Below are 26,874 nucleotides of genomic sequence, written 5' to 3'. Positions count from 1 at the left end.
TTACTGCTTGAAAATCTGCAGATTCTCCCATCAAATTGGCTCAGATCCCAAGCAGACTTGAAGATTTCCATGCTGTCATTTTTAAGGAAAGTTTGAATAATGGAAGACCAAAACTCAAATGCCATTTGTTTGCCTCTGTCTTCTTTTCCAAGAGGAATGCTGGCCCAGGCTTCTCATCAAAATGTAATCTCCAAAGAAGTACTTTTCTCACCTCTGTTTGGAAAGAATGGTATACAACAAAATAGACATTTCAAGATTTATGTATTTATTTTAGAGAGAGAGAGAAAGAGAGAGCACAAGCGGGAGGGGCAGAGGGAGAGGGAGAGAGAATCTCAAGCAGACTCCATGCTGAGTGGAGCCTGATGCAGGGCTTTATCCCACAACCCCAAGATCATGACCTGAGCCAAAACCAAGAGTTGGATGCTCAACCGACTGAGCCACTCACGTGGCCCTACAAAATAGACTTTTAAACAAATTAAATTCATAAGCTTTTACATTTTTCTGTCCATCTCTTCCCTTCCCCTACTCACACAATGGAATATACTGTAAAGAAACAGTTCTAAAATAAAGTTTCCATCATGTCATGTCACTACCCAGATATATTCAATGACTTCTAGTTGCCTACAGGATAAATTTCAAAATCTTCAGGCAGGCCTTACATTCTTATCTCCCATTCCTCTATCTACAATCCCTTCACTTCAGAATCCTTCTAAATATGTTTTCCACTTTTCCCTGCAGAATAAGGTACCACCTTCCTCATATCAACTCCCTGCTCTTCTACATATCTAAACTCCTTCAGAGAAATGGTTCTCAAATGTGGTCTCTAGACCAGCACCATCCACATTACCTGGGAACTTGTTATAAATGCAAATGCTTAGGTCTCACCACAGACCTTAGGGAATCTGAATTTCTGGGGAGTGAGGACCTACAATCTGATTTAACAGTCCATGCGGTTCTGATGTGTATTCAAGTTTGACAATACTTTTTAGTTCAGATCCACCTCTTTCTGGATGCTTCCCTGATCATCATAGCTTTGATCAAAGCTATTGAGATGTTTCCATGTTTGTCCACTTTATTTGGTAATCACCATGTACAGCCTTGTCTAAGGCTAGCTACCTTTTAAGGAAACCTAGGATGATTCCTTCCTTCCTCCTTCTCTCCCTTCCTTCCTTTTGAACCTACCACAGGCCCTGGCACAAATGTCAAGTCAGCAGTTGTTGATTGGCTGAGGTTAGATGGTTAAGCAGAGTTCATATGTTTTGGTAGTATCTTTCTAGCTTAGTCTGCAAGAAAGATGTATCCTTCCAAAACTTGTCCTTTTGTTCCCCTGACATAAACAGAATACTAGGACAGAGAGCTCATGGCCCTAACTCTTCTAGTACTTCTTGAAGCTTAATAATCTGGAGACACTAAAAATCAGTGATCTAGACCATTCATGTGTCAAGTACCAATGACTAAAGCAGGTCCCAGAAAAATCTTGATTGCGTAAACTCTGTTGGTTCAGTTCGGGCTACTTAAGACAAAGAGGCCCTAAATGGTAAGTCAGAAAGATCAATCTGATCAACGAGTAGGACCTCGTGGCTCTCCACCCACCCCACATCCTACTCCCCGGGGGAAGTGACCCTTCTCACCATGGAGGGCAGCATGGTCAAATGTCATGAGAGGTAGCTCAATCTCTCTTAGGGTCCACTGGTAAAGTGAGAACACCATCCTTTCACTAGCATCTTCCTTTATAATTTTCTCCCTTTCTTGCCCACCATGAACCCCATATTTTGACATTTTCATCAACAAAACAAACTGCTCTTAAATGTCATGATGCCGAAAGAGAAGTTAAGCAACCAAGTTGCTAGGAGTGTTGTGAGAACAGAGGGAGACACTCCTTTGTAAGATACTTCTGGGCAAAGAAAGGGGTTTAATGATTTTTATTCTATGACTCTACTCTGGCCTGGGGTATTTCAACAGGACTTGTAGTTAGTGCTCATAAACAATTCTGAGATTCCAACTCCCCCTAGAGGAGTGAGCTCCAAAGCTTTTTGTGATCCAGACACCTGTATCAGTAAAAATATTTGGGGCATGAACCACTGATACAGATATATTTGTTTCTAAATTATATTTGTGTACTACTAGCTCAAGAAACCATACGCAGTCACAAAAAGGTTAATTGTGGTGGCAGACACTATCAGTGCCCAACCCAGAACCCCTGGCCCATCCTAGCAGTCATCTGCAGAAGGTTCCTGTACAAGTAACACTTCCTATGTCTGTCCTCATGAAAGCATTCTCGGACTATTAAAGTGTAGTCAGTATACATGGGAGAGACCAGAGTGCAAGGGACCTAACATACCCCAGAAATGACTCTTAACCAATGAGGGACAAGAGTCAGTGGATAAACGCTTGAACTTCCTTGCACCTCAGAGGGACAGTGTTGTTCCACACAGCCCCTCAGAGGGTCCTGGGTACCCACAGTAGTAATCAATTCATCAGCATATCTTTTATTGGCTTTCCTGCCTTTGTACGTCACTTCCCTACTCCCCCACTGTGCTTCCTGGAATTACCTCCCAAATAAGATACTTGCATCTAAATCCTTGTCCTTGGGGTCTGTTTTGGGGGGGACTCCAAACTAAAATAATTATTAATAACATATTTCTTGATAACTTCTATTTTTAAGTAATGTGATTTGAATTTGTTGTTTTATATAATATGGCTGATGCTGAGCTACTACGAGGGTGGAAGAATTGTTACTGCTGCCATTTCTCTTAGCCTTTTGTGAACTTGAGTTAGTGGCCATGTCTTGATCGGTGGTTTCTTTGCAGGGATTCTTTAAGCTACTTGCCAAATTTGAGAGAGTTGTTAGTTAAAACTGGGTAACATAATTTGCAGTGCCACCTAACCAGGAACATATCAATGGTAATACTTTGCAATATGCCAAAAGAAATGATCACATGAGGGTTCCATTGTCAACTCTTCCCAGTGTGGAACATTCACTCCTTTCCCCAGGATACCTTGAAAAACATCAGACCCTCTCATACAGACTGACGGAGGGCACTGGTGGTGATCTTTATTTTAGTAAGAGTAAAACTGAATCTGTCTATCTACTGATTCTGACATTTGCTCCCTACCCCCCAGGGTATTATCTCACTCACCCTGGGGTTTGACCAGCCCATTTTGGAGACCCCTGCTCTAGAGAATCCAAAGCCATGTTGAAACAGCCAAAGCCAAGTGGAGGATTGAAGGCAATGAAGAATAAACTATCTCACAGAGAATCACTTCTGGCAGCAGAGAGGTTTGGTAGGGTGGGCAACATTTCTCTGAATTGGTGTCCATGAGCCCTTGAGTTCTTGACTTTTGCATCTGAAGGAAGAAAGAGGAGTTGTTTGTTTTTTTTAAAAACATATTCCCCTGTGTTATTTATTTATTTGGCAGAGAGAGAGAGCACAAGCAGGAGGAGGGGCAGGCAGAGGGAGAAGCAGACTCCCTGCTGAGCAAGGAGCCTGATGCGCGACTTGATCCCAGGACCCTGAGATCATGACCTGAGCCGAAGGCAGACACTTAACCGACTGAGCCACCCAGGTGTCCCGAAAGAGGAGTTTGGTGCATGTAGCGCACAGGTAGAGGAGGGTGGAGAATTGGAAACGAGGACAAGAGAGTAGAAGGCAAGATTGTTGTCCTTGCCTGGTTTGATACCATGGTTTTGAACCTCGATGGAGAAAGGTATTATTGAGATTTAACATGGAAGAAACTATTTTATGAGGCATCCTGATGAGACTGAACACAATTTTTTGCTTTGGGGCTCAGGTGACAAAGAATATTACACAGTGGAGAAGAGAGACATTCTCTAGACTGCTGCCCGCAAATGAACATGTCTCTGCTACTGCATCATGGGCCACTTAGAGAGCATGGCAAGAGAGTGCAGTCAGTGGGGAAATTGAAGTTCTTACCCTCAGCAGCAGCACTGGGAAGATAGCCTCACTCCACTTTTGAGTAGATGACGCTGACAAGGGGAAGCCCTTGCAGGAGAGGAGAAAAATTTGATCATAGTGGATGGGTGGAGGCTGCAGCTGCCATACTGCTTCCTGAGCTCCCTGTGAAACCCCTCCAGGGACATCCAGGAATACTTGGTTGGGAAGGGGCTTTTCCAGAAAGCTGTCTGTTCGTGCTGCTATAACAAAAATACCATAAACTGGGTGGCTCATCAACATTTATTTCTCACAGTTCTGGAGGCTGGAAGTCCAAGATCAGAATGCCAGCATGATTGGGTTCTTCTGAAGGCCCACTTCCAGCTTGCAGACTGCTGATGTCTTGTTGTATTCTCACATGCTAGAAGGGGTAAGGAACTCTGTGAGGTCTCTTTTATAAGGGCACTCATCCCAATCATGAGGGCTCTACCCTTATGACCTAATCACCTCCCATAGGCCACCACCTCCTAATACCATCATCTTGGGGGGTAGGATTTCAGTATGTGACTTAGGTGGCGGAGGGGCACAAATTTCAGACCATAGCACTGGCAGCTCTGAATAAGCAGGTAGAGTTAAGATGCAGGGAGTTTGGATTAATTTGACTCATGCATATCCCCCAGGAGACATTTGGGTTGCAATAATAATTTGGGATTTTTTAATTATCAAATAAGCAAATGATTATCTAACATCAAATAATTATTTCTCCAGTTTGCCTTGGCCCTGCAGAGCCAGCCACACTGCGCATAACACATCAATGGCTTTTTACGTGTTCACTTCTCAGGAGGGCAGTTTTTGGTGCAGGGGAATATTCTGAAGCATTCAGATAAGTTGATGATCTTATATTGAAAAAGAGATGAGGAGGAGAACTAGTAATATTAGTGCTTTTAGGCAGGTTTGCAAGGGCAGATTTGCTTCCTGTTGCCCCAAGTTGCAGGATTGTAGATGTTAGAAGCTGCCCTATAAATGAGTGCATTGCTCCTCTTGGTGAAATCATTTGTACATCATATTTCATGGCTCTGACCCTTAGATTCTTCCAAGTTGAGTCATAATTATACTGTTGGATGGATTCTTGCACCTGTAATTTATAAACCTGATCATTCGTACTCAAATCCTTGCCATCTCACCTGCTCATAGAGTCATGATTTAATAGCTCAGCTGTGAGTTGAGGTCTCAAATTACCAAAGCATCATAACTTTTACCACAAATACTCTAAGATGTGCAGGAGGAAGCTAAGACCCTTGAAACCAGTTGCACCTCAGGCAGGAGTGTCAGCTGATTGCAAGACAGACACTTTTGGAAGCTTGGTTCACTTTTTCCGGATGCTGGGAGGCCATTTCATGTGCTGGAGGAAATTTGGGGTAGGTGAGATGGCATCCCAACATCTTGAAAGTGTTAAGAGATTTTCCAAAGATACCTTAATCTATTTCCAGTGAGTCGTTTCCCATGGCTCAATATAACAAATAATCACAGCCCAATTGCAGTTGCCAAAATACATAAACTTTCTGTATTGGGTAGTGAATTTCATCCAGAATGCTATCTGCAGTTTGGTTTCATTTGGAGATAGTTTTCCTGGAGGAATTTTGGGGGAAGGAAGTCTCTTGTCTTAAGTTTCTTTAAAAACAAATTTCCCTTTGGAAAAAGACTCCTAAGTATTTTAAATTTATATGTATATATTTGAGTCTTTCAGTAGATTTCTAAAAATTGAGCCTGAAAAAAGGCAGGGATGTAGATATTGTTGTATAGAGAGATCTAATGAAAGACTGAAACACATTTAATCAGAAAGTGGTCAGCCTTTATCTGGAATCCTGCATGTACTCTTGGGAACAAAGGTTTAGCTTATATGAAAGTGATCGTGATCATGGGCAAAAGAAACTTGCAGAAATGTGAAATATTAGAAATTGTCACAGATAAATTTGAGAAATCAGACACTTAAAGAAAGACATAAGAATTGGTTTTATAGACTTATCCAAATGCCAATTATAATTTAATAGTCTCCAAGAGTAAGCACTCCATTGGTAATTATTATCTTGAAATGAATTCATGAACACTAAGCCCCCTCCATGCAGGATGCTTGAGAGACAATTAATAACAGACATTTAATACTAGTCAAATTTAGTAAACATTTGTTTCTTTTGAAACTTTCTGTTCATTTTGCAGATAGGCAAAAGGTACTTGGCTATTGTAGTGTATCTTCTAGAAAATGTTGTGTTTGGAGTTTGAAAGTGGCACCCTGGGAAACTGTGTGCTGTTACCATGGTCTTGGAATGTCATAATCCTGAATTCTGCAACCATCCTGCAGCCAAATGCCAAAGCAATTTTGGGCAAGCAACCTAATGCTTCAGATCCTCTGGTTTCTAATCCCATCATAAAGCAAATAAAATAATAACCTCTCTCAGCTTCTTAACACTCTTTCCACCCTTGGCTTCAAGGCTGTTCTCCACAATCTTTCTGATCTCTCCTTTTACTTTGCTCACTCTCAGTGGCATAGCTAGTATATTAGACACCTGGAGCAGATCATTTTTTTAAATGCCCTTTATTTCCATGCCAAAATTATTCCCAGTAGCAAGCATATAATAACCAGAACGATACTTTCTTCAGTTGTTCTTTAGTTTTACAACAAATAATTGAAAATCAGAAAGAAATTTTGTTCTGGACAAGATGGCTTAGACCCATTTCTCTCTGCTCCCCCCTGCTAAGTACAACTATAAACCCTGGAAAGAACTCAAGAGGTAACCGAAGGAACACTCTAGAAGGTGGGAAGAGAAAGGCAAGCTTGTTTGGGATCCTAGGACTATAGGAACAACACAGCAGCAGGATGCCTTACATCTCCGTCCCCCCTCCCCACCCAACAGAAGGAGGCAACCCAGGCCTGGCATTTTCAGACCCTCAACCTAGCAACACAGAGCAGCCCAGGTGGGCTCATTTCTTCACCAGATCAAACAGTAGGCCTTCTGACAACACCGGGTGATCCTGACAGTGCTGGCAGGGGGGGATTGATTAAGAGCCCCACTAAAAGCAAGCAGCTAAAGGAAGTGCTCTCCTCCTTTGCCAGACCTGAGACTCCTCCCTTGCCAAGAGACACCAAGTGCTAGGCTGGCACTGGCAAGAGAGATTCTGCTCTGCACAGCAAGCTGCCTGGCTCCGGAAACATTCTTCATCCCTATGGGCCAGAGGTGCCCTTCTTCCACCGAGAGACATCAGGTGGCCCTGACTGGGGCAGCCCCTTTGGTCCCCTCAAGCAGCACCAAAAGGGACCAGTGGGAGTTCCTGCAGCACCAGATAAGCCAAGCACTCCAAAAAATACTGCAAAGCCTCTGAAAATTAAGCTGTCATTCAAGCCACACCACAAAAAAACAGGTCAGGACCTGCATGCTAAACCTAAACAGGTAACTACTTGCTGAAATAAAAGATTTATAGTAATAGTAATAGTAATAGTAAAAATGTCCAGGATACAACCGAAAATCACCCATGGTAAAAAAAAAAAAAAAAAAAGGAAAAAAGAAAAGGAAAAGAAAATCACCCATCATATTAAGAGCCAGGAAAATCACAACTTCAATGAAAAAAGGCAATCAACTGATGCCAACACAGAGATGACTCAGATGTTGGAATGATTTGACAAGGAATTTAAAGTAGCCATCACAAAAAGCATCAACAAGCAATAACAAATGAAATAGATGAAAAAATAGAAAATCTCAGAAAAAGATAAGTTACGAAAAAGATTGAAATGGAAATCTTCTAACTGAAAAATACAATACCCCAAATTAAAAAACTTGCTAAATGAACTCAATACTAGAGTAAATATGTCAGCAGATAGAATCAATGAATTTGAGGACAAATTAATAAAATTTACCCAATCTGAAAAAGACAGAAAATAGATTGGAAAAAAATAATAGACTCTCAGGAACCTGTGGAACAACAAGGAAAGCATTCATAATTTTGGAGTCCCAGGAGAAGAGGAGAAAGAGAGTGGGGCTGAAAGAATATTAGAAAAAATAACAACTGGGGCACCTGGGTGGCTCAGTTGGTTAATCCTCTGCCTTTGGCGCAGGTCATAATCCCATAGTCCTGGGATTGAGCTCGTGTTGGGTCCCTGCTTGGCGGTGAGCCTGCTTCTCCCTCTCCCCTGCTTCTCCTTTTCCCCTGCTTGTGCTCTCTTTCTCTCTAATAAATGAAATCTTTTTTTAAAAAGGAAAAAATAATGACTTAAAGAACTCCAAATTTCACAAAAGAAAACACAGATACAAGAATCTGAGCAAATCCCAACATGCTAGATTTTTAAAAAATTTTTATAATGTAAAAACATTATAGGTAAACCTCTGAAAACTAAAGGCAAAGATAAAACCCTGAAAGCAGCAGAAATGACACCTTACCTATGAGGGAACACCAATTTGAACAGCAGTGGGTTTCTCATCTGAAACCATGGAAGGCAGAAGGAAGTGGTATAGAATTTTCAAGTTTTGAAAGGAAAGAATATCCTTGAGGTGTGAAGGGGAATCAAGACATTTGCAGATAGGGCGCCTGGGTGGCTCAGATGGTTAAGCATCTGCCTTCGGCTCAGGTCATGATCCCAGGGTCCTGGGATCGAGTCCCACATCAGGTTCCCTGCTCCTTGGGAGCCTGCTTCTCCCTCTGTCTCTCTCTGTCTCTCATGAATAAATAAATAAAATCTTTAAAAAAAAAAAAAGACATTTGCAGATAAAGAAAATTAAAAGAATTTGTTGCTACCAGACCTACTTAAATAATGGCTACAGGAAGTTCTTCAAGCAGAAAGGAAGTTATAAAAGAAGGGATCTTGAAGCATCAAGAAGGAAGAAAGTTAATTTTGTATCCTGCAACTTAGCTTAATTTATTAGTTCTAGAGGTTTTTTGGTGGAGTCTTTAGGGTTTTCTATATATAAGATAATGTCATCGACAGAGGCAACTATATTTCTTCCTTTCCAATTTAGGTGACTTTTATTGCTTTTTCTTGCCTAATCGCTCTCACTAGAACTTCCAGTATTATGATGGCTAGAAGTGGTGAAGGTGAACATCCTTGTCTTGTTCCCAATATTACAGGAAAAGCTTTTACATTTTCACCCTTGAGTATGATGTTAACTATGAGCTTGTCATATATGGCCTTTGTCATGTTGAGATACATTCTTTCTATAACTAATTTGTTAAGAGTTTTTATCATGAAAGGATGTTGAATTGTTCTACATTTGTTGAGATGATACGGCTTTTATCCTTCATTCTGTTAATGTGATGTATCATGCTTATTGATTTGTATATGTTCAACCACCTTGCATCCCAGGGTTAAATTCTACTTGATCATGGGTATGATGCTTTTAATGTGCTGTTGAGTTCATTTGCTAGTATTTTGTTGAGGACTCTTGCATCCGTCTTCATCAAAGATATAGGCCTGTGATTTTCTTATAGTGTGCTTGTCTGGCTTTGGTATCAGGGTAATGCTGGCATAATAAAGTGAGTTTGGAAATGTTCCCTCCTCTTCGATTTTTTGGAAGAGTTTGAGAAGGATTGGCATTCGTTCTTCTTTAAATGTTTGGTAGAATTCACCAGTGAAGCCATCTGGTCCTAGGCTTTTCTTTGTTGGGAGTTTTTTTTATTACTGATTCAACCTCCTTACTCAATATTAGTCTGTTCAGATTTTCTGTTTCTTCATGATTCAGTCTTAGTAGGTTGTACCTTTCTAGAAATTTATCCATTTCTTCTAGGATGTCCACTTTGTTGGCACATAATTTTTCATAGTAGTCTCTTGTGATCCTTTTTATTTTTGTGGTATCAGTTGTGATGTCTCCTCCTTCATTTGTAATTTATTTGTTTGAATCTTTTCTTAGTCTAGCTAAACTTTTGTCAATTTTATCTTTTCAAAAAAACCCTCAATGTCATTGATCTTTTTTATTGTTTATCTGGTCTTTTTTTTTTTTTCATTTATTTCTGCCCTAATCTTTGTAATTTACTTCCTTGAACAATAGAGAGGGCAGCCATATGGGTGAATACAGTAGACTATCCTTCTTCTCCCAAATTTTACAAATTGTATTTTATGATTGAAACAGAAGTTATAACACCATTTGATACTCAAGACAAAATGGCTGAAAGCAATGAGAGTAAAGGGACCTAAATAGAAGTAAGATTTCCACACTTTACTTGAAGTGGCAAAACGTTGATGTAGACTGTGCTACATCACATATTTACGTTGTAATATCCAGAGTAACCACTAAGAAAGCTATACAAAGAGACATTCAAAAACCCTATGAATAATGCAAGATGGATTCCTTAAAAAGTTCATGTAATCCACAGGAACACAAAAAGAGAAGAAATGATTAAAAAACAAATAAAATGGCAGACTTAAGCTCTGATATATCAGTAATTATAGTAAATGCAAATGGTCTGAATACACCAATAAAAAGGCAGACTCATTGAATGAGTTAAAAAACAGGACCAAATATATACAGTTTATCAAAAAATTCACTTCAAATTTTATGTTATAGGTAGGATGAAAGTAAAAGGATGGAAACAGATCTACTATACAAGCATTAATTAAAACAATCAGGAGAGGCTATATTAATATCAGTTAAAGTATACTACAGATGAAAGAAAATTAGCAGAGACAGAGTGGGACATTACATAATAATGAAAGGGGTCAAAGCATTTATTAGCTATACTGACCCTGTGTATGCACCAAACAGCAGAGTCTTAAAATGAATGAAGCAAAAACTAATAGGGCTGAAAGTTGAAATAGACCAGTTCACAGTTATAGTCAGGGACTTCAACATATGCCTCTCAGCAATTGAAGAATTAATTATTAGGCAGAAAATCAAAGGGGATATAGAAAATCTGAACAACATAATCAACCAACAGTATCTAATTGGCGTATATAAAACACTCTACCCAACAATAGCATCCATGTAACAGTTACCAAAACAGACAATATCTAGAGCCATAAAACAAAATACAACAAATTTGAAGGCATTGCAGTCATACTTAGCATGTTTTCTGACCATATGGAATCGAACTAATAATCAATAACAGGAAAAAAAAAAAAAAGGAAATCTCTAAACACCTGAAAATTAAGCACTCCTAAATAATTCAAGTGTCAAAGAGGATGTCTCCAAGGAAATAAAAAATACACAGAAAAAAATGAAAATAAAAACACAACAAGAAGAAAACATATGGGATGCAACTAAAGCAGTGCTGAGAGGGAAATTTATAGCTGAAAAAAGGTAAGATCAAAAATCAGTAACCAAAGTTTCTATCTCAAGAAACTAGGAAGGGAAGAGTAGAATAAACTATAGCAGGAAAAAGGAAAGAAATAATAAAAAGCAGAAATAAATGAAATTGAAAGTAGGAAAAAAGTAGTAAAAATTAATGAAATAAAATTTTGGTTCATAAAAAAATAAAATAATATTGATAAAGTTATAATACAGCTGATAAGAATGAAAATAGAAAAGAAATAAGTCACCAATATCATTAATTAAACAGGGGATGTCACTACAGATCTTATTAATCATTAAAAAGTTAATGAAGGAATACTACAAACAGTTTACACCAATAAATTTAACAACTTAGAAGACATGGACCAATTCTTCTAAAACCATAAGTTACCAAAACTTAACCAAAATGAAATAGATGATCTGAATAGTCCTATGACCACTAAAGAAATTGAGTTTGTAATTTTATTTATTAATTTTTAATTTATTTTTATTTATTTATTTGACAGAGAAAGACACAGCGAGAGAGGGAACACAAGCAGAGGGAGTGGGAGAGGGAGAAGCAGGCTTCCGGCAGAGCAGGAAGCCTGATGCGGGGCTCGATCCCAGGACCCTGGGACCATGACCTGAGCCGAAGGCAGACGCTTAATGACTGAGCCACCCAGGCGCCCCTGAATTTGTAATTTTAAAACTCCCACGAACAGAATTCTTCAGTTCCAGTTTCATAAGAGATGTCTACCAAACATTTAAAGAAGAATTAACACCAATTATACAAAATCTTTTCTAGGCAGTAGAAGAGGAGGAAAATTTTCCACTTTATTTTATGAGGCAAGTGTTACCCTGACACCAAAACTAGAACAACTGGTACCCCCCCAAAAAATCCAAAAAGAAATCTAAAAAACAAAAAAAACTACATACCAATATTGCTCATGAACTTAGACACAAAAGTCCTCAACAACATTCAAACATTCAAAAACATACTAATGCTTTGACAAAGGAGCAAAGGCAATACAACAGAGTAAATATAGTCTCTTCAATACATGATGCTGGAACAACTGGACATTCACATACAAAAAAAATTAACCTAGGCACAGATCTCACGCCTTTCACAAAAATTAGCTCAAAGTGAAACATAGACCTAAATGTAAAATGCAACTATAAAACGTCCAGAAGATAAAATAGAAGAAAACTTAAATGAACTTGGGAATGGCAGTGACTTTTTAGATCAACACCAAAGGCACGATCAATGCAAGAAATAATTGGTAAGCGGGACTTCATTAGAATTAAGAAGTTCTACTCTGCAAAAGGCAATGTCAAGAGAATTAGAAGACAAGGCTGGGAGAAAAGATTTTCAAAAGACACATCTAATAAAGGACCGTTATTGAAAAGTACAAAGAACTCTTAAAATTTGACCATAAAAAACAACCTAATTAAAAAATGGCCAAAGACCTTAACAAACACCTCACCAAAGAAGATGTACAGATGACAAATAAACATATAAAAATGTGCTTCATATCATATGTTATAAGGGAAATGCAAGTTAAAACAACAGTGAGATACCACTCCACATGTATTAGAATGCCAAAATCTGGAACACTGATAACACCAAATGCTACTGAGGATGTGGAGCAACAGGAACTCTCATACGTTGCTGGTGGGAATTCAAAATGGTACAGCTACTTTGGAAGACAGTTTGGTAGTTTCTTATAAAACTGAATATGCTCTTATCTTAGGATTCAGCAGTCACACTCCTTGGTATTTACCCAAAGGAGCTGAAAACTTATGTCCACACAAAAACCTGCACATGGAGAGTTACAGCAGCTTTATTCATAATTGCCAAAACTTCAAAGCAACCAAGATGCCCTTCAGTAGGCAAATGGATAAATAAACCATGGTACATGTAGACAATGGAATATTAATCATCACTAAAAAGAAGTAACCTATCAGGCCATGGAAAAACATGAAAGAACCTTAAATGCATATTCCTAAGTGAAAGAAGCCAATCCGAAAGATCTACATACTTGTGATTCCAATATATGATATTCTGGGAAAGGCAAAACTATGAAGACCGTAAAAAGATAGTGTTTGCCAGGGGTTGAATGAAGCACAGAGGATTTTTAGGGCAGTGAGAGTGCTCTGTATGATACTATAATGAAGAAATGTCATTATGCATTTGTCAAAATCTATAGAATGTACAACACTAAGAATGAAACCAAAGGCTTTGGGGGATTATGATGTGTCAGTGTAGGTTCATCAGTTGTAACAAATGTACCAGTCTTGTGAATGATACTGATAATGGGGGGGGCTATATATGTGGAGGGGCTGGGGCTATATGGGGAATCCATACCTTCCTCTCAATTGTTCTGTGAACTTAAAACTGCTCTAAAAAAATAAAGTCTTTAAAAAAATAAATCAATGAAATGTATCATACCAACAGACTAAAGAAGAAAAATCCATTAATCACTAGTAATTGATGCAGAAAACACATTTAACAAGATACAACATTCATTCATGATCAAAAAAACTCTCAGCATTTTCTTCTTCCCCAAGATTGCTTAGGCTATTCGGGGTCTTCTGTGGTTGTATATGAATATGAGGATTGTTTCTTCTATTTCTATGAGAAACGCCATTGGAATTTTGATAGGGATTGCATTGTATTTTTAGATTACTTTAGGTAGTATGGACATTTTAACAATATTGACTCTTCCAATCCAACAACACAAGATATCTCTCCATTTTTTTGTGTGTCTTCATTGATTTCTTTTCATCATTGTATTATAGTTCTCAGTGTACAGAACTTTCACCTCCTTGGTGAAATTTACTCCAAAGTATTTTATTCTTTTTGATGCTGTTGGAACTGGGTTTTTTCCCCAAACTTCTTTTTCAGATGGTGTGTTGTTAGTGTACAGAAACACAACTGGTTTTTGTATATTGATTTTGTATCTTGCAACTTTACTGAATTTGTATATTAGTTCTAACAGATTTTTTGGTGGAGTCTTGAGAGTTTTTTTCTTTTTTAAAGTATTTTTTTAAAAAGATTTATTTTAGGGGCGCCTGGGTGGCTCAGTTGGTTAAGCGACTGCCTTCGGCTCAGGTCATGATCCTGGAGTCCCAGGATCGAGTCCCGCATCGGGCTCCCTGCTCGGCAGGGAGTCTGCTTCTCCCTCTCACCCTCCTCCCTCTCCTGCTCTCTGTCTCTCATTCTCTCTCTCTCAAATAAATAAATAAAATCTTTAAAAAAAAAAAAGATTTATTTTAGAGAGAGAAAGAACATGAGCAGGGGGAAGGGCAGAGAGGGAGAGAGAGAATCTAAAGTAGACTCCATGCTGAGCATGGGGCCCAACACGGGCCCTGACCCCACAACCCTAAGATCACAACCTGAGCTGAAATCAAGATTCGGATGTGGATACTTAGCCAACTGGGCCACCCAGGCACCCCTAGAGTTTTTTCCATATAAGGTCATGTAATCTGCACAGAGACAATTTAATTTCTTCTTTTTGAGTTTGGATGCCTTTTATTTCTTTTTCTTGCCTAAATGCTCTAGTACGAACTTCCAGTACTATGTTGAATAGAAGTGAAGAGAATGGGCACCCTTGTATTATTTCTAATCTTAGAGGAAAAACTTTTAGGTTTTCACTGTTGTGTATGATATTAGCGGTGGCCTTGTCATATATGGCCTTTATTACGTTGAGGTATATTCTTTCTATACCTAATTTGTTGAGAGATTTTATCATGAAAGGATGTTGAATTTTTTCAAGTGCTTTTTTCTATATCTACTGAGATGATCATATGGTTTTTATCCTTCATTCTGTTAATGTGGTGCATCACGTTTATTGATTTGTGTATGTTGAACCATCTTTACATCCAAAGGATAAATGAAACCACAAGAGACCCAAAATAGCCAAAACAATCTTGAGCAAGGAGAACAAAGCTGGAGGCATCATACTTCCTCGTTTCAAATTATATTTCAAAGCTATAGTAATCAAAACAATATGATACTGGCATAAAAACAGACACACAGATCAGCGGAACATGATAGAGAACCCAGAAATAAACCCACACATATATGGTCAACTAATCTTTGACAAGGGCACCAAGAGTACACAATGGGGAAAGAATCGTCTTCAATAAATGGTGTTGGGAAAACAGGATATACACACATAAAAGAATGAAATTGGACCCTTATCTTATGCCATACACAAAAATTAACTCAAGATAGATTAAAGATTTAAATGCAAGACCTGAAACTAAAACTCCTGGGAGAAAACACAGAAAAAGCTCCTTGACATTGGTCTTGGCCATGATTTTTTTTATATGACATCGAAAGCACAAGCAACAAAAGCAAAAATAAACAAGTGGGACTACATCAAACTAAAAAGCTTTTAAGAAACAAAGGAAGCAATCAACAAAATGAAAAGGCAACATATGGAATGAGAGAAAATATTTGCAAACCATGTATCTGAGTTATAAAAAAAGTTAATATCCAAAATATATAAGGAAGTCATACAACTCAATAGCAAAAAACCAGAAATAATCCAATTAAAAAATGGGCAAAGGACCCGAATAGGTATTTTTCCAAAGAAGACATACAAGTAGTCAACAGGTACATGAAAAAGTGGTCAACGTAACTAATCATCAAGGAAATAAAAATCAAAACCACAATGAGATATCATTTCACCTATTAAGACAGCTATTATGAAAAAGACAAGAAATAAATATTGTCGAGAGTGTGAAGAGAGACCCTTTGTGTACTGTTGGTGGGAATGTAAATTGGTATAGCCCTCATGGAAAACAGTATGGAGGCTCCTCCAAAAAATTAGAAGCTGGGGGTACCTGGGTGGCTCAGTCAGTTAAGTGTGTGACTCTTGATCTTAGCTCAGGTCTTGATCTCAGGGTCATGAGTTCAGGCCCCTCGCTGGGCTCCATGCTGGGTGTGGAGCCTACTTTAAAAAAAATTAAAAATAGAATTCCCATATGATCCAGCAACCCCACTTTTGGGATTTGTTTGTTGCTATTGTGACTTACATTTACATTGTATTAAATAAAGGACACATATACAAAAATAAGATGCAAATACTATTATTTAATAAGTGTGAAAGCAATAAACTGACAAGGTATACAAGTGTACCTTAGGTATACAAGTAGAAAGCACAAAAATGGCCCACCTCCCTAGTAATCAGTGAAATATAGTTTAAAATAAAATAAGACAAATATTTTGACCTGGGCTGGTGAGTACTCATAAGACAAGTACTCTCAGAGCTCATACTTAGAGTTAGTGGAATATCCTTTTTAAAATCAGTTTGGCAACATATAAATGTTTCTGTGTCTGCCCCAGAAATATTACAGCTGTGTATTTATTCTGAGAAATAATTATTAATGGGAACATTGATATACACAAAGAAATTAATTGTAGTGTTCGTTACAACAGCAGAATTTGGAAATAGCCTATACTTCCAACAGTAGGGGAAAAGCTAAGTATATGGTGATGAATGTACTTGATAAAATTGTTCACTGAACCACCGAAAATGTCTATTTTGATTATGTAATATCAGGATGCTATGGGAAATGCTTATTAGTTGAAGTTATTAAGAGGCAAAAGGAAGAGTAAAAGCATATGTAATGTTATTTCAGATGGGTAAATGCTATAGAGAGAAAAACTTGAAGGGAATATATAGATCATTGAGAGGGGTTATGACTGAATGTTTATACTGAAGATAGAACAGCCTGTTGTACTTATATATAATTTTTAATGAATGTTATGATGAAAAATCATCTTAAAAGAATAAATTGTATGTATTCTGAAGTATTTTTAGATTATGAATTTTTTCTAAAGCAATACTGTAGTTTTCAGAAGGTCACCTTATTTGTGAGTAAAATGTCTGTTCTTCAAAAAGACAAAAACAATCACTATAAATCTCTAATAGGAGTGAAGGAGATAATCCAGGATGGTGGTAGTCTACAATTTATGCAAACATTCTTGTCAAGTTTGGGGGCATTCCCTGTAAGGCGGGGTGCCCGTGACTGAGAAACCAACTGTGTCCCGTGCAGACAGCAATCTGGCCATCACAGATTGATGGGAAAATACTTTAGTGAGTGGGATTAGGTGGTGGAACTCTATGTCAGTGTGGAAGGCATGAGAGCCATGCAGAGAAGCAGACCCAGAAGCCTAATCCTAGGGCTGAGGCCAGTGTGGGAGGGGGTCACGGAGAGGATGACCGGAGAATGCGGTGACCCGGTGGCTGAGCGACGGTCGCCTCGGGAACACGAGGGGCTCGGATGGGAGAAGCCAGCTTCGCGTCAGACCCGACACACTGCTGGTCTGGTTCAGAAACTGGGCAGGCATGCTGGTAGAAGAGCAGCAGAGAATTCACCTGCGAGGGGCCGAGGTAGGCAGGGGCTGACGTCGAGCAGTCTCGTGAGAGCTCGGAGGTCCCGACACAGAGAGGCCACAAAGGCAAAGGACGGCAGTGAAAACTGCTAGCCATCCTAGCAAGAGAGATTTTACTCTTGTTCTCTTTGCCTCCTTCTATGAAATTGTTCATACAATTCAGTACTTTGAGAAATTCTCTCAGCTGAAGACAGACAGCCTGATTAGAGTCCATCCTGTATTACACACCGAGGCCCTGTTCCAAACTGAATGACCTCGTCGAGTCCTTTCACCTCTTGAACTTACTGTAGCAACAGAAACCTTGTCAGTTCTGCCGGAGAGACTTGCCACGCGTGAATCGGGACAAGCCCGACGGGCCATCCCCGCACGGAAGGTGGCAGGAGCGAGCGGTTTGGGGGCGGGGACCACTTGTGAAACTGACGGCCACGTGCTGGTCTGTTGATGAACGGCGTGCCAGCTAGGTCAGATAGGTTGTATCTGAGAGCGAGGTAGTCGCTCCCAACAGCCCCTGGGTTTGGTGGCTGAGAAAGCCCTCCGTAGCTCTTCTTCCAAGAGACAATGGCAGAGACAGACCCTTGCTGTCACCACAGTGCCAGGCGCAGGGGATGGTGGTTTCCAGCCATCGGGGATATTTAGGAGCCGCTGCGTGTTGTCTCCTTTAACGTTAACACTCCTCCCGTGGAGTGTCTCAGCAGTTGTTTGTTATGATTGCTTTGGATAATCGTCTAATTGTCAGTGCTCATCACCCCAGGGCAACTTTGACGAGTTTCCCTTTCTTACTGAGAGATCAATCTGGTTCATTGTGAATAAATTTTTAAGGAAGGAAAGGCAAGTCTGACAGAGGACTTGGCTTATGTAAAGGTGTGTGTGTGTGTGTGTGTGTGTGTGTGTGTGTGTGTGTTTCTCTACCGAACGTCATTTTCCCCGTCGCACGGCTGGGTTGTGTGGGGTCATCTCTGAGCCAGCCTATTCTTGGTCCTTTCTGTGCCAGTATTTCAGACACACTCGTGTTATAGTTGGCATTGTTCTCCCATCCAGCAAAATAATTTAGCTCTCCAAAACCAAATCGGAGTCTATTTTCCACTCAATCAAAATCCACTGCCTATTATTTCACGCCCCGTGACTCCAAATCTCTCTCCCGGCTTTAAGTTTTGTTTCTGGTCCCTTTTTTGCTGCTAAACATGCACTCTACTTTGTCTCCTGCAACCAGGCTTCTCGCTTAGCTTGTACAGGGCTCTTCACTAACAGGCTCCAAACCCAGGCCGTCCACCCGCTCCCTCCACATGGAAAAGGAAGGTTGTAAGACTTGTACTAGGTAAGGGGTATTGAAGCTCCTTGGGAATAAGAGCCCAAAGCACGAACGTGAGGGGAGATAGTCATGACTAGCCATCACTTACTGAACCTCCTACCTTCACCTTCCAAATCAACTTTCTGCTCTTGAATCCTTGTCTCAGGATTCTGCTTCTGGGGGAACATATAGCATTCATCACCTCCAGTCCCAAATCTGCTTCTCTTCCTATTCCCAGGAGGTCTGTCCTCAGTGGCCACTCCCCCAATCCACCCCATCACCCAATTCAGAAAGCCAGGTGCCAGTTACCCTAACACCTCCTGTTTCCTCCATCACTGAGTCCTGTCAATTCTGCATCCTGAGTAGAACTTGACTCAAGTTCCTGCTCTTCATCTCTGCTGGTACTACCTTGATTCAAACCCTGATCATTGCCACAGCCTCTCACCTGGTCTCCCTGCTGCCAACCTCACTCCCTCCAATTGGCCCTTCACACCCACCAATAGAGTGAGCATTCCTCAACCCAAATCTTTCTTGGTCACCCCTTGCTTAAAGTCTTCATTGGCTCCCCATTGACTACAGGACAGACCAGGGACCTCAGTTGCCCCCTAGCCTCCTCCACCCCCACCCCTGCTATTCTTCACAGCCTCTACTCCAGTCTCACAGAATATTTGCAGCCTCCAGAATGTGCTTTGCCTCTGAGCTTTGGTGCTCGCTGTTCCTTTCATTTGTAATGTCTTTCCCTTACTTTGAAAAACTCCTATTTATTTCTCAGTGCTCAGCTCTTGTTACCATCTCTGTGTAGTCTTTTCTGACTGCTTTGCCCCATGCCATTCTCTGCCCTTTCCCAGCACAGGGCTAGCCCCACTCCTTTGGGGTTCACCTAGTCCCTATGATAACACCTCACGTAGCACATAGTGTCACATTGTATCATTAACAGTTCATTTATTGGCCTCTGAGCTCCTTGGGGTCAGCAACCATATGTTAACCATCTCTCTAACTATAGTCCTTAGCTCAGTGACTGGCATACAGCAGGTGCTTAATAGATGTTTACTGGATAAATAAAGGAATCATCCATCTGGCAAGTATGTGAAAACTAGATTATGAGGAGATGCTATATTAGAAAAGCAAGGTATAGGGTGCCTGGGTGGCTCAGTCGTTAAGCGTCTGCCTTCGGCTCAGGTCATGATCCCAGGGTCCTGGGATCGAGTCCCACATCGGGCTCCCTGCTCTGCGGGAAGCCTGCTTCTCCCTCTCCCACTCCCCCTGCTTGTGTTCCTGCTCTCGCTATGTCTCTCTCTGTCAAAAAAATAAATAAAATCTTTAAAAAAAAAAAAAGAAAGAAAAGCAAGGTATAGATCAAAGAATCAGATCTGAGATGGGAAGTTTCTTGAGTCCTTACTTAAAATGACCAAATATTAAAATCAGAGATCTCGAAAATCACCCTGAGCAGCCCTGGAAGATTTGGGGGGTTCTTTCCTGCTATTTGGGCATATCCTTTCTTCCCTCCATTTTCTTGGGCATCCCTTTAACTGTATGAATACAATTCTTCCATATTAATGTCTTATTTCTGTCCCCAGACATCTCCTCCCCTATCCAGACCTGCTCTATAATTATGGACTTCTCTTTTTTCCTTCTCTCTGCAAGGGCAGTCACAGTGAAAATACAGAAGGGTGCCACTATATACTTTTGTGGGACCATAATGCCTGTTTATTATGCATTAATCTGAATCAATATAGTCTTTCCTGAAAACATAAGCACCTCAAAGGGCAGCAAATATGAATCACAACTGCCAGCGAGGATCAAACATTAACCCAGGGTTGTGATGAGGCCAACAAAAGAAATAGGCTGGTAATTGCCTTCCAGGATATCAATCCCTACCTTATACACACATACCCCCTCAGCACACACAAAACCTTTATGGATCTTTCATCCATGAACTTGCCCAATTATAATTGCCCAGCTGTGTCTTTAGTTGTATTCAGGCTAGGTCCTGGCAACAGAGACCTCACAAACCTGATCCAAGGATTCAGAACATTTAGAGATCTCTAGAGGAAGTCTTTGGCTACTGAAATGGTTGAAGACACATCCACAGACAAATATTTCCACAGGTATCATTAATGACTCGAAGCTGATTTAAGACCCCAAGAACCTGACCAAAGCAAGTAGGAACTGGTACTTTCTGTTGATATTCATTATTATCAATTCTTAAACTTACATTGTGTGTCTTTCTGCCTCTATGTCAACTGAGTACTTCTTAATTTAACTGTTTGTTTTTTTTCCAAAAGAGGAAATTCAGTATCAAGGAATGGTACCACCAGGGCTTACTTCTTTCTTAGGAGCAGTAGGCAAAGTGCCTGGAGCCCACAGTACTTTTGGGAGCCCACCAAAATGTTTTCATTTCATTTAAAATCAAAAGAAAAATCGATCTTCTAGTTTGAAGAAGATGTATTAACATACAATATTAATACATTTGTCTTTACACCAATACAGTTGTAAAATACCACTTTTAGGTATTTTTTTAATGGAAGGGGGAATTCACAAAGGCAAAAGTGTCCACAAAAGTCATAATGTGGCCCTGATTTCTACCACATTACGCTTGCAACAGAACAAGGTTAGAATAGAACCTCTCAAGCACAAGTTCAGGTTCCCATACTAATTGTAAACTTGCCAGGCTGCTCTCTATGTCTTTCACACTGTGTGGCCACCCCAAATTCTACAAGAGGGAAGTCATGGTTACTAGTCACCATGTTGAGATGGAGCATTGATTGAACATGCAAAAGATAGCTAGATCCAGACTGCTCTCTGCTCTGATTAAAGTAACGTCAGCTCTGCCATTCTCTCTCAAATGTCTTCATCCTGTTTTGATTTCCAGAAAAAATATCTTTACATCTGTAGGGATTAATTAAACCAGTGCAGTTGCTTCCTTTGCTCTCTTAAAACATTTATAGGATTTAGGTTTTTTATTTTATTTTTAAACGATCAATAGTACTACTAATACCTGTTACTTATTTACTGGTTAGCAACCATATATTCCATCACCTCTGCAACTCCAGGTCTTAGCCCCAGTGTCTGGCAAACACCAAGTGCTTAAGAAATATGTTAGATAAATAAACAAATCACCTCTCAGGCAAGTTTGTGGAAATTAGATTATGTCCGTGGGCTCATTTTTGTCTTTAATAATCTCACACCTTGTGAGAAGGATCTTCTACCGGTATCACACTGGCATTTTAGGAGGTGATCACTAGTCCCTTGCCACCTCTCCCGCCTCCATCAGCCAGCCACTTCCTCTCTCCTGAGCTCTGTTCTCGCTCTTCTTCATCCTGGGGTCTGGAATGGTCCCCAGCCCGCCAGTTGGCAGCAGGATCCCCGCTCCGCCGGCCCTCCCCGATGTCCATCTCCCCTTCCTCTGGCCCGCGCCTCGCGCGCCCCTTCCTCCTGCCACCCTGCGCCGCCCACAGCCACGCCCTCCCCGTGGGCGAGATCACCTGTCCCTCCTCCGCCGCCGCCTCCACGGGTACCCTCTCGCCCCCCTCCTGCTCCCCCTCCTCCGCCACCTCCCCCAAGCCCTCCCCTTCCCCGCCTCCTCCCACCCCTTGGTGTATATAGTAAAGGCCGGGCGCCGCACGCAGACACACACTCGCCCGGACACAGGCGCACACACTCACGCACAACCGGCAGCGGCGGCGGCGGCGACAGCGGCTCGGTGACAGCGGCGACGGCGGCTCCCACCGCTGCGCACCCCCTTCAGGCGGCGGGCGGCGACACCAGACCGGAGAGTTCCCGCACCCGCGACCACCCCGTGGCTTCCTGGAGGCGGCGGCCGCGACTGCGAGGTAGCCACCGCGGTGCCCCAGTGCGGGCCGGGGTCCCTCCCGCGCGCCCTCCCCGTGCGGACCTGCCACCGGGACGGAGGGGGCGCGCCGGGCTGGGCGCGCCTGGCGGGGCCCGGCGCCCGGGGAGGGGCCTGCTTCCGTGGGCAGGACGGCGCCCGGAGGCCGGGGCCAGCTGGGAGGGCCGGGCGGGGGCGGGGACGCGGGCCGAGGCCGCCACCCGTGCGGCGTCCCCGGGCCCCGCTCCTGCTCCCGGCGCCGCGCACTGGCTGGCGGGGCCGGAGAGGCGGCGCCGGCCGGCGGGGCGGGGGCCCCGAAGTGGGTTTCGGGCCGCCACCAGCGCTGGCACCCGGCACAGAGGGCGGCGCGCGGCGCACTCCGCGCCTGGGCACCGCACCGGGCCGCCTCCGGCTTTGCCGCTCTGCCCCGGCCCGGAAAACCCAGCGCCTTCCAGGCCCTTCGAAAGATGGATTCTGTTGACGTATCTGGCGGCCCTGGCAAGCCGGGTGGAAAGTTGGGTTTTGCCAGATCGCGCTGGGCTTGTCTTTGTGACGCTCGGCCAGCCCCGCATCCCCCCGGAGCCGGGTGAGTGTGCGTCGGCGTCCTGGGAGCCTTCGTGCCCCCCAGTGCCCAGACCCGGGGTGGCCGCGCCAGCTCGGGCTTTCTGCCATGTTAGGCACCGAGCAGCGTCCTCACAGCATTTTTGCGTGCGTTTCAGGGGTGCCTTTTGCTGCGGAGGGAGTTATCGCTTCTCTCGGCGTTGGCATTTTCGGGGTTGGGGTTGTGCTCTGTGTGTTTGCTTGTTTGCCGTTTAAAGCCCGACTATTGTTCAGGATAAGCTCCGCCTGGGTGGGGAAATGGCATCCCACCACAGTTGCCGGCGAGGGGTAGAAAGGTTGCCAAACAGCTGCTGCTTTGTGTTTCCCTATCAGAAGTCTCTGGAGTAGGTTTGGGGCACGACGCATGGATGGAGAGAGGGATGGGGCACGGAAGAAGAAGGTGGCTTTGGAGGAGCGAATTGTCACCCACCCCGTGGCATGCAGTCAGCCTGCCTTTCTGCCTGCCAAACTTTTATGAATATTCCTTTTGTGGCAGGGGAAAGCTTAATGAATTCAGCCCAGTTTTCCAGGGAAAAGCAACCCGGCTTTAACAATGGTTTGAGAACTTAATCAATGAGAAAGGCAGGGGGAGGGGGAAGGGGAGGAGGCTCTGACACCATATCGGGGGATGTGGCTGCTTCTTGCAGAGTCAGGTAGGGGAGAGGTGGGCAGGGCAGAGCGCAGCTCCTGGGTGGCCAAGTTCCCGGAACTGTCCGTAGCTCTTACCTGTGCCCGCTGGAGCCCCCCCCCCCCACGTCGTGCCCCCATCTCACGGTCTGCCCAGACCTTGGCTGTGGGGCTTGAGGGGCGCCGTGCGGCCAGCCCCCCTCATCTGGCATTTTTAAGGATGTGTAAATATTTTGCTGAGGATAAGTGACATCAACAGAATGATATTCCGCAGAGCCCGGGTGTGCAGCGATGATAAATAGATACGGCCAAACAAAGTTTTGATAACTGCGGATTCTCATGGCTCGCTCTGTTTCATTTGGGTCTTTGTTTTTGTTGGTTTAGCATTATCTCTCATCCTCTGGTGTGATCCCTTTATTTAGCTGATTTTGGAAGCTTCTCTTTAGAACAGAGAGAAAAGCAGCCAGCAGGGAGAAAACAATTCTTAGCCTTGCATGCATCATGCAAGGTTTTCTGTGCTTTTCCCAGGGAATCTTTCCCAGCGTTGTCTAGATGTCCCTCTTCCTCCCTTTGAGTCTTCAGAATCGTTTGTTGATTGACCAAGAGACTTAGGATAACTTTGCAAATGTGTTGTGATGTGCTTTTGTTACAGTGGCGGGGTGGGCAGTGTGGGAGGAGGCTAATGAGGAGGCCAGTGGGTGGGAGCCACTCACCAGGGCAGCATTATGCCCCCACCCACTGTTTTGTTGTTTGCATTTTCTTCTCAAAGAGGAACATGGGGAGCTGTGCCACTTTCAGAAGTCGGGGGTGGGCTGGAACACGCAGAATCATAAACCGGGTGGCATCCCAATTTCTCTGCCCCTTAGAAGCCCTGCGAGGCCACCTACCCACCCCCGAATCCACCCCCGCCCCCCAGTAAATATCCTACGAACAGCCACTTGTGTCTCATGCTGACTGATGCCCACTAGAGACATTCCGAGGCAGCCCAGGCACGGTGAGCCAAGTCAGACTGGGACCTGGGGTACTGGCTGCTTTGGCACCAGCCCATGGTCCTTTATCATGCAGAGAAACACCAGACTTCCAGCTGTTGAGGTCTGACCAGGGAAAACCTGCCCATCTCAGGAAAAAAATGAGAAAACAGCTTTCCAGGTGATGCCAGTTGCCAGTGTAAGAACTTGGTCAGTGGGCAGTTGGGTAAGAACTAGAACATAAATAAAAAGTCTTGTAGCCAGAAAACAGCCTCTGAGACTGGGCCTCTGGAAAGCAAGAAAGAAAAAGAAAATGCGAGAGGTGTGTGATGAGGTGTTGGTGGGAGTGCTGGAGCACGAGGAGAACAAGATACAGCTCTAGCTGCAGCCGCCCGAAAGCTAGATGGGCCTGGCCTCCCCACCTCCATCGCATCCTCAATGGAGGTATTCTGTATGGGGCAGTCTCCACACACAGCGCGCTTGGAATGTACAATAAGAAAATAGCAAGTGTCTGTTCTCTGGCTCCTTCCCTAACCTTAGGTCTGGGGAGAGGAGGGTAGTGGAGGGAAATAAATTAGGAAAGGAATTAACATTTGTCATTGCCCTCTGTCTGCCAAACACTTCACCTGTGGGAAACCATGATGTGATGGAGGCATTATTTTACAGATAAGGAATCTGAGGCTCAGAGAAATTTCCAGTCTTGTATCTGAATCCAGATTTCGGTGGTTATGAATTAAAGGGGCAACATTTCCCTCTAACCCCTCTTCCAAGTCTCTGATTTATTTCTCCCAAAAGCCAGAGTCCTCAGCCCCTACATGTTCACAAACTGTGGTACCTAACTTGGGGGCGGGGAGCCTACCAGTGAGGCAGCCCAGTCAGCCAGGGTACGTGCTTATGTGCCAAGTAGATAGACCCCAGATAGTCCCAGACTATTTCAAATGGAAAGACTGTGCCTCGTCATCTTGGAATTTCCAATGCCCAACTGTTGCTTAATAAGTAAGAGTTGAGTGACTAAGTGATGGAGCTGATGGAGTGAATGGTGGTAGGGAGGCAGCTGTAAGTCATCGTCAAGGGAGACTCAGGGAGAAATCCAGAGTTTTGTTTTTTTGTGTTGTTTTTTTTTTTTAAAATCTAGAGATTTTTATGTTTGTTTGGGGATTTGGAGTTCCTGATGTCATGCTCCATATCTAGCCTGGGGTAGGTCCAAGTTGACAAGTTCATGTGATATGGACAAGAGCATTCCCATTTTTATAGATGACAAAATTGAGCAGGTTAAATAATTAGCCCGAGGCCCATGGTAGGACCAAAGGATGAGTAAAATATTTCTGACTCTTAACTGTCTCGAATAAATAAATTCTCAATAAAAATGAGATGAGGTCTTACTACACGAATGCATCATGTAAGCAAGTCCCTTACCCCCTTTCCAACCAGATGGTAGCCTTTATCCTGCTAGAAACTCTGGAGCCAGTGGGAGAACCAGGATTTGAATCCATATATAATTCTGCTGCTTCCCTGATCAGAATATGAGGGGGACCTCAAAGAATGAGGCTCTCAAGGAGGGGGGAAGATGGCTAATTGTACTCTCCCCTGTACAAAAGCCTGTGTGGGATTCTGAATTAAGCTTGATTTGGGGATCAGGGTGCCATCCTTGCTATAGAGTTGGCAGTTCTTGTCTTTGGAGAATGCCTCTGATTACCACTACTTCTTCCCACCTGTTCACCTGCCCAGATGCCCATCATCTCATTCTTTCTAGACTCAAGGCATCTCCTTTGTGACCCCAAATTTTTTCATGAGCCTCTCGAGTCTACTGCTCTCCTGTGTTTTTTTTTTTTTTTTTAAGATTTTATTTATTTATTTGAGACAGAGAGCATGAGAGGGAGGAGGGTCAGAGGGAGAAGCAGACTCCCTGCCGAGCAGGGAGTCCGATGCGGGACTCGATCCCGGGACTCCAGGATCATGACCTGAGCCGGAGGCAGTCGCTTAACCAACTGAGCCACCCAGGCGCCCTCTCCT

General features: G+C 42.7%; 2 protein-coding genes across 7 annotated transcripts in view; one reads left to right on the top strand and one right to left on the bottom strand.

Moving 5' to 3' along the window:
* Positions 1-3,053: 3,053 nt before the first annotated feature.
* Positions 3,054-24,098, bottom strand: LOC123844693 (basic proline-rich protein-like). The gene is made up of 3 exons (XM_064574802.1): positions 24,040-24,098; positions 22,503-23,331; positions 3,054-3,348 (listed from the first exon to the last, which is right to left on the bottom strand). Exons 1-3 carry the CDS (start codon positions 24,096-24,098, stop codon positions 3,178-3,180), a joined length of 1,059 nt encoding a protein of 352 aa, XP_064430872.1. The 3' UTR covers positions 3,054-3,177.
* The window catches only part of RAI2 (retinoic acid induced 2), a 61,350-nt gene continuing 57,007 nt past the window's right edge, over positions 22,532-26,874 (top strand). For 3 of the 6 annotated variants that reach the window (XM_045875441.3, XM_045875431.3, XM_064573831.1), the window contains exon 1: positions 22,914-23,252. The gene's annotated coding sequence lies outside the window, so the exon portion shown is untranslated. Of the gene's footprint in view, positions 22,671-22,913; positions 23,253-26,874 lie in introns of those variants that run through there. The other 3 variants (XM_054507406.2, XM_064573832.1, XM_045875421.3) reach the window with 3 other exon arrangements.

The sequence above is a fragment of the Mirounga angustirostris genome, unplaced genomic scaffold, assembly GCF_029215605.1.
Source record: "Mirounga angustirostris isolate CCGP_5_RB_7025 unplaced genomic scaffold, mMirAng1.0.hap1 SCAF_11, whole genome shotgun sequence".
NCBI classification, from domain to species: Eukaryota; Metazoa; Chordata; class Mammalia; order Carnivora; family Phocidae; genus Mirounga; species Mirounga angustirostris.
The sequence above is the reverse complement of the archived record's forward strand: the minus strand, read 5'-3'. Positions and strand labels throughout refer to the sequence as shown.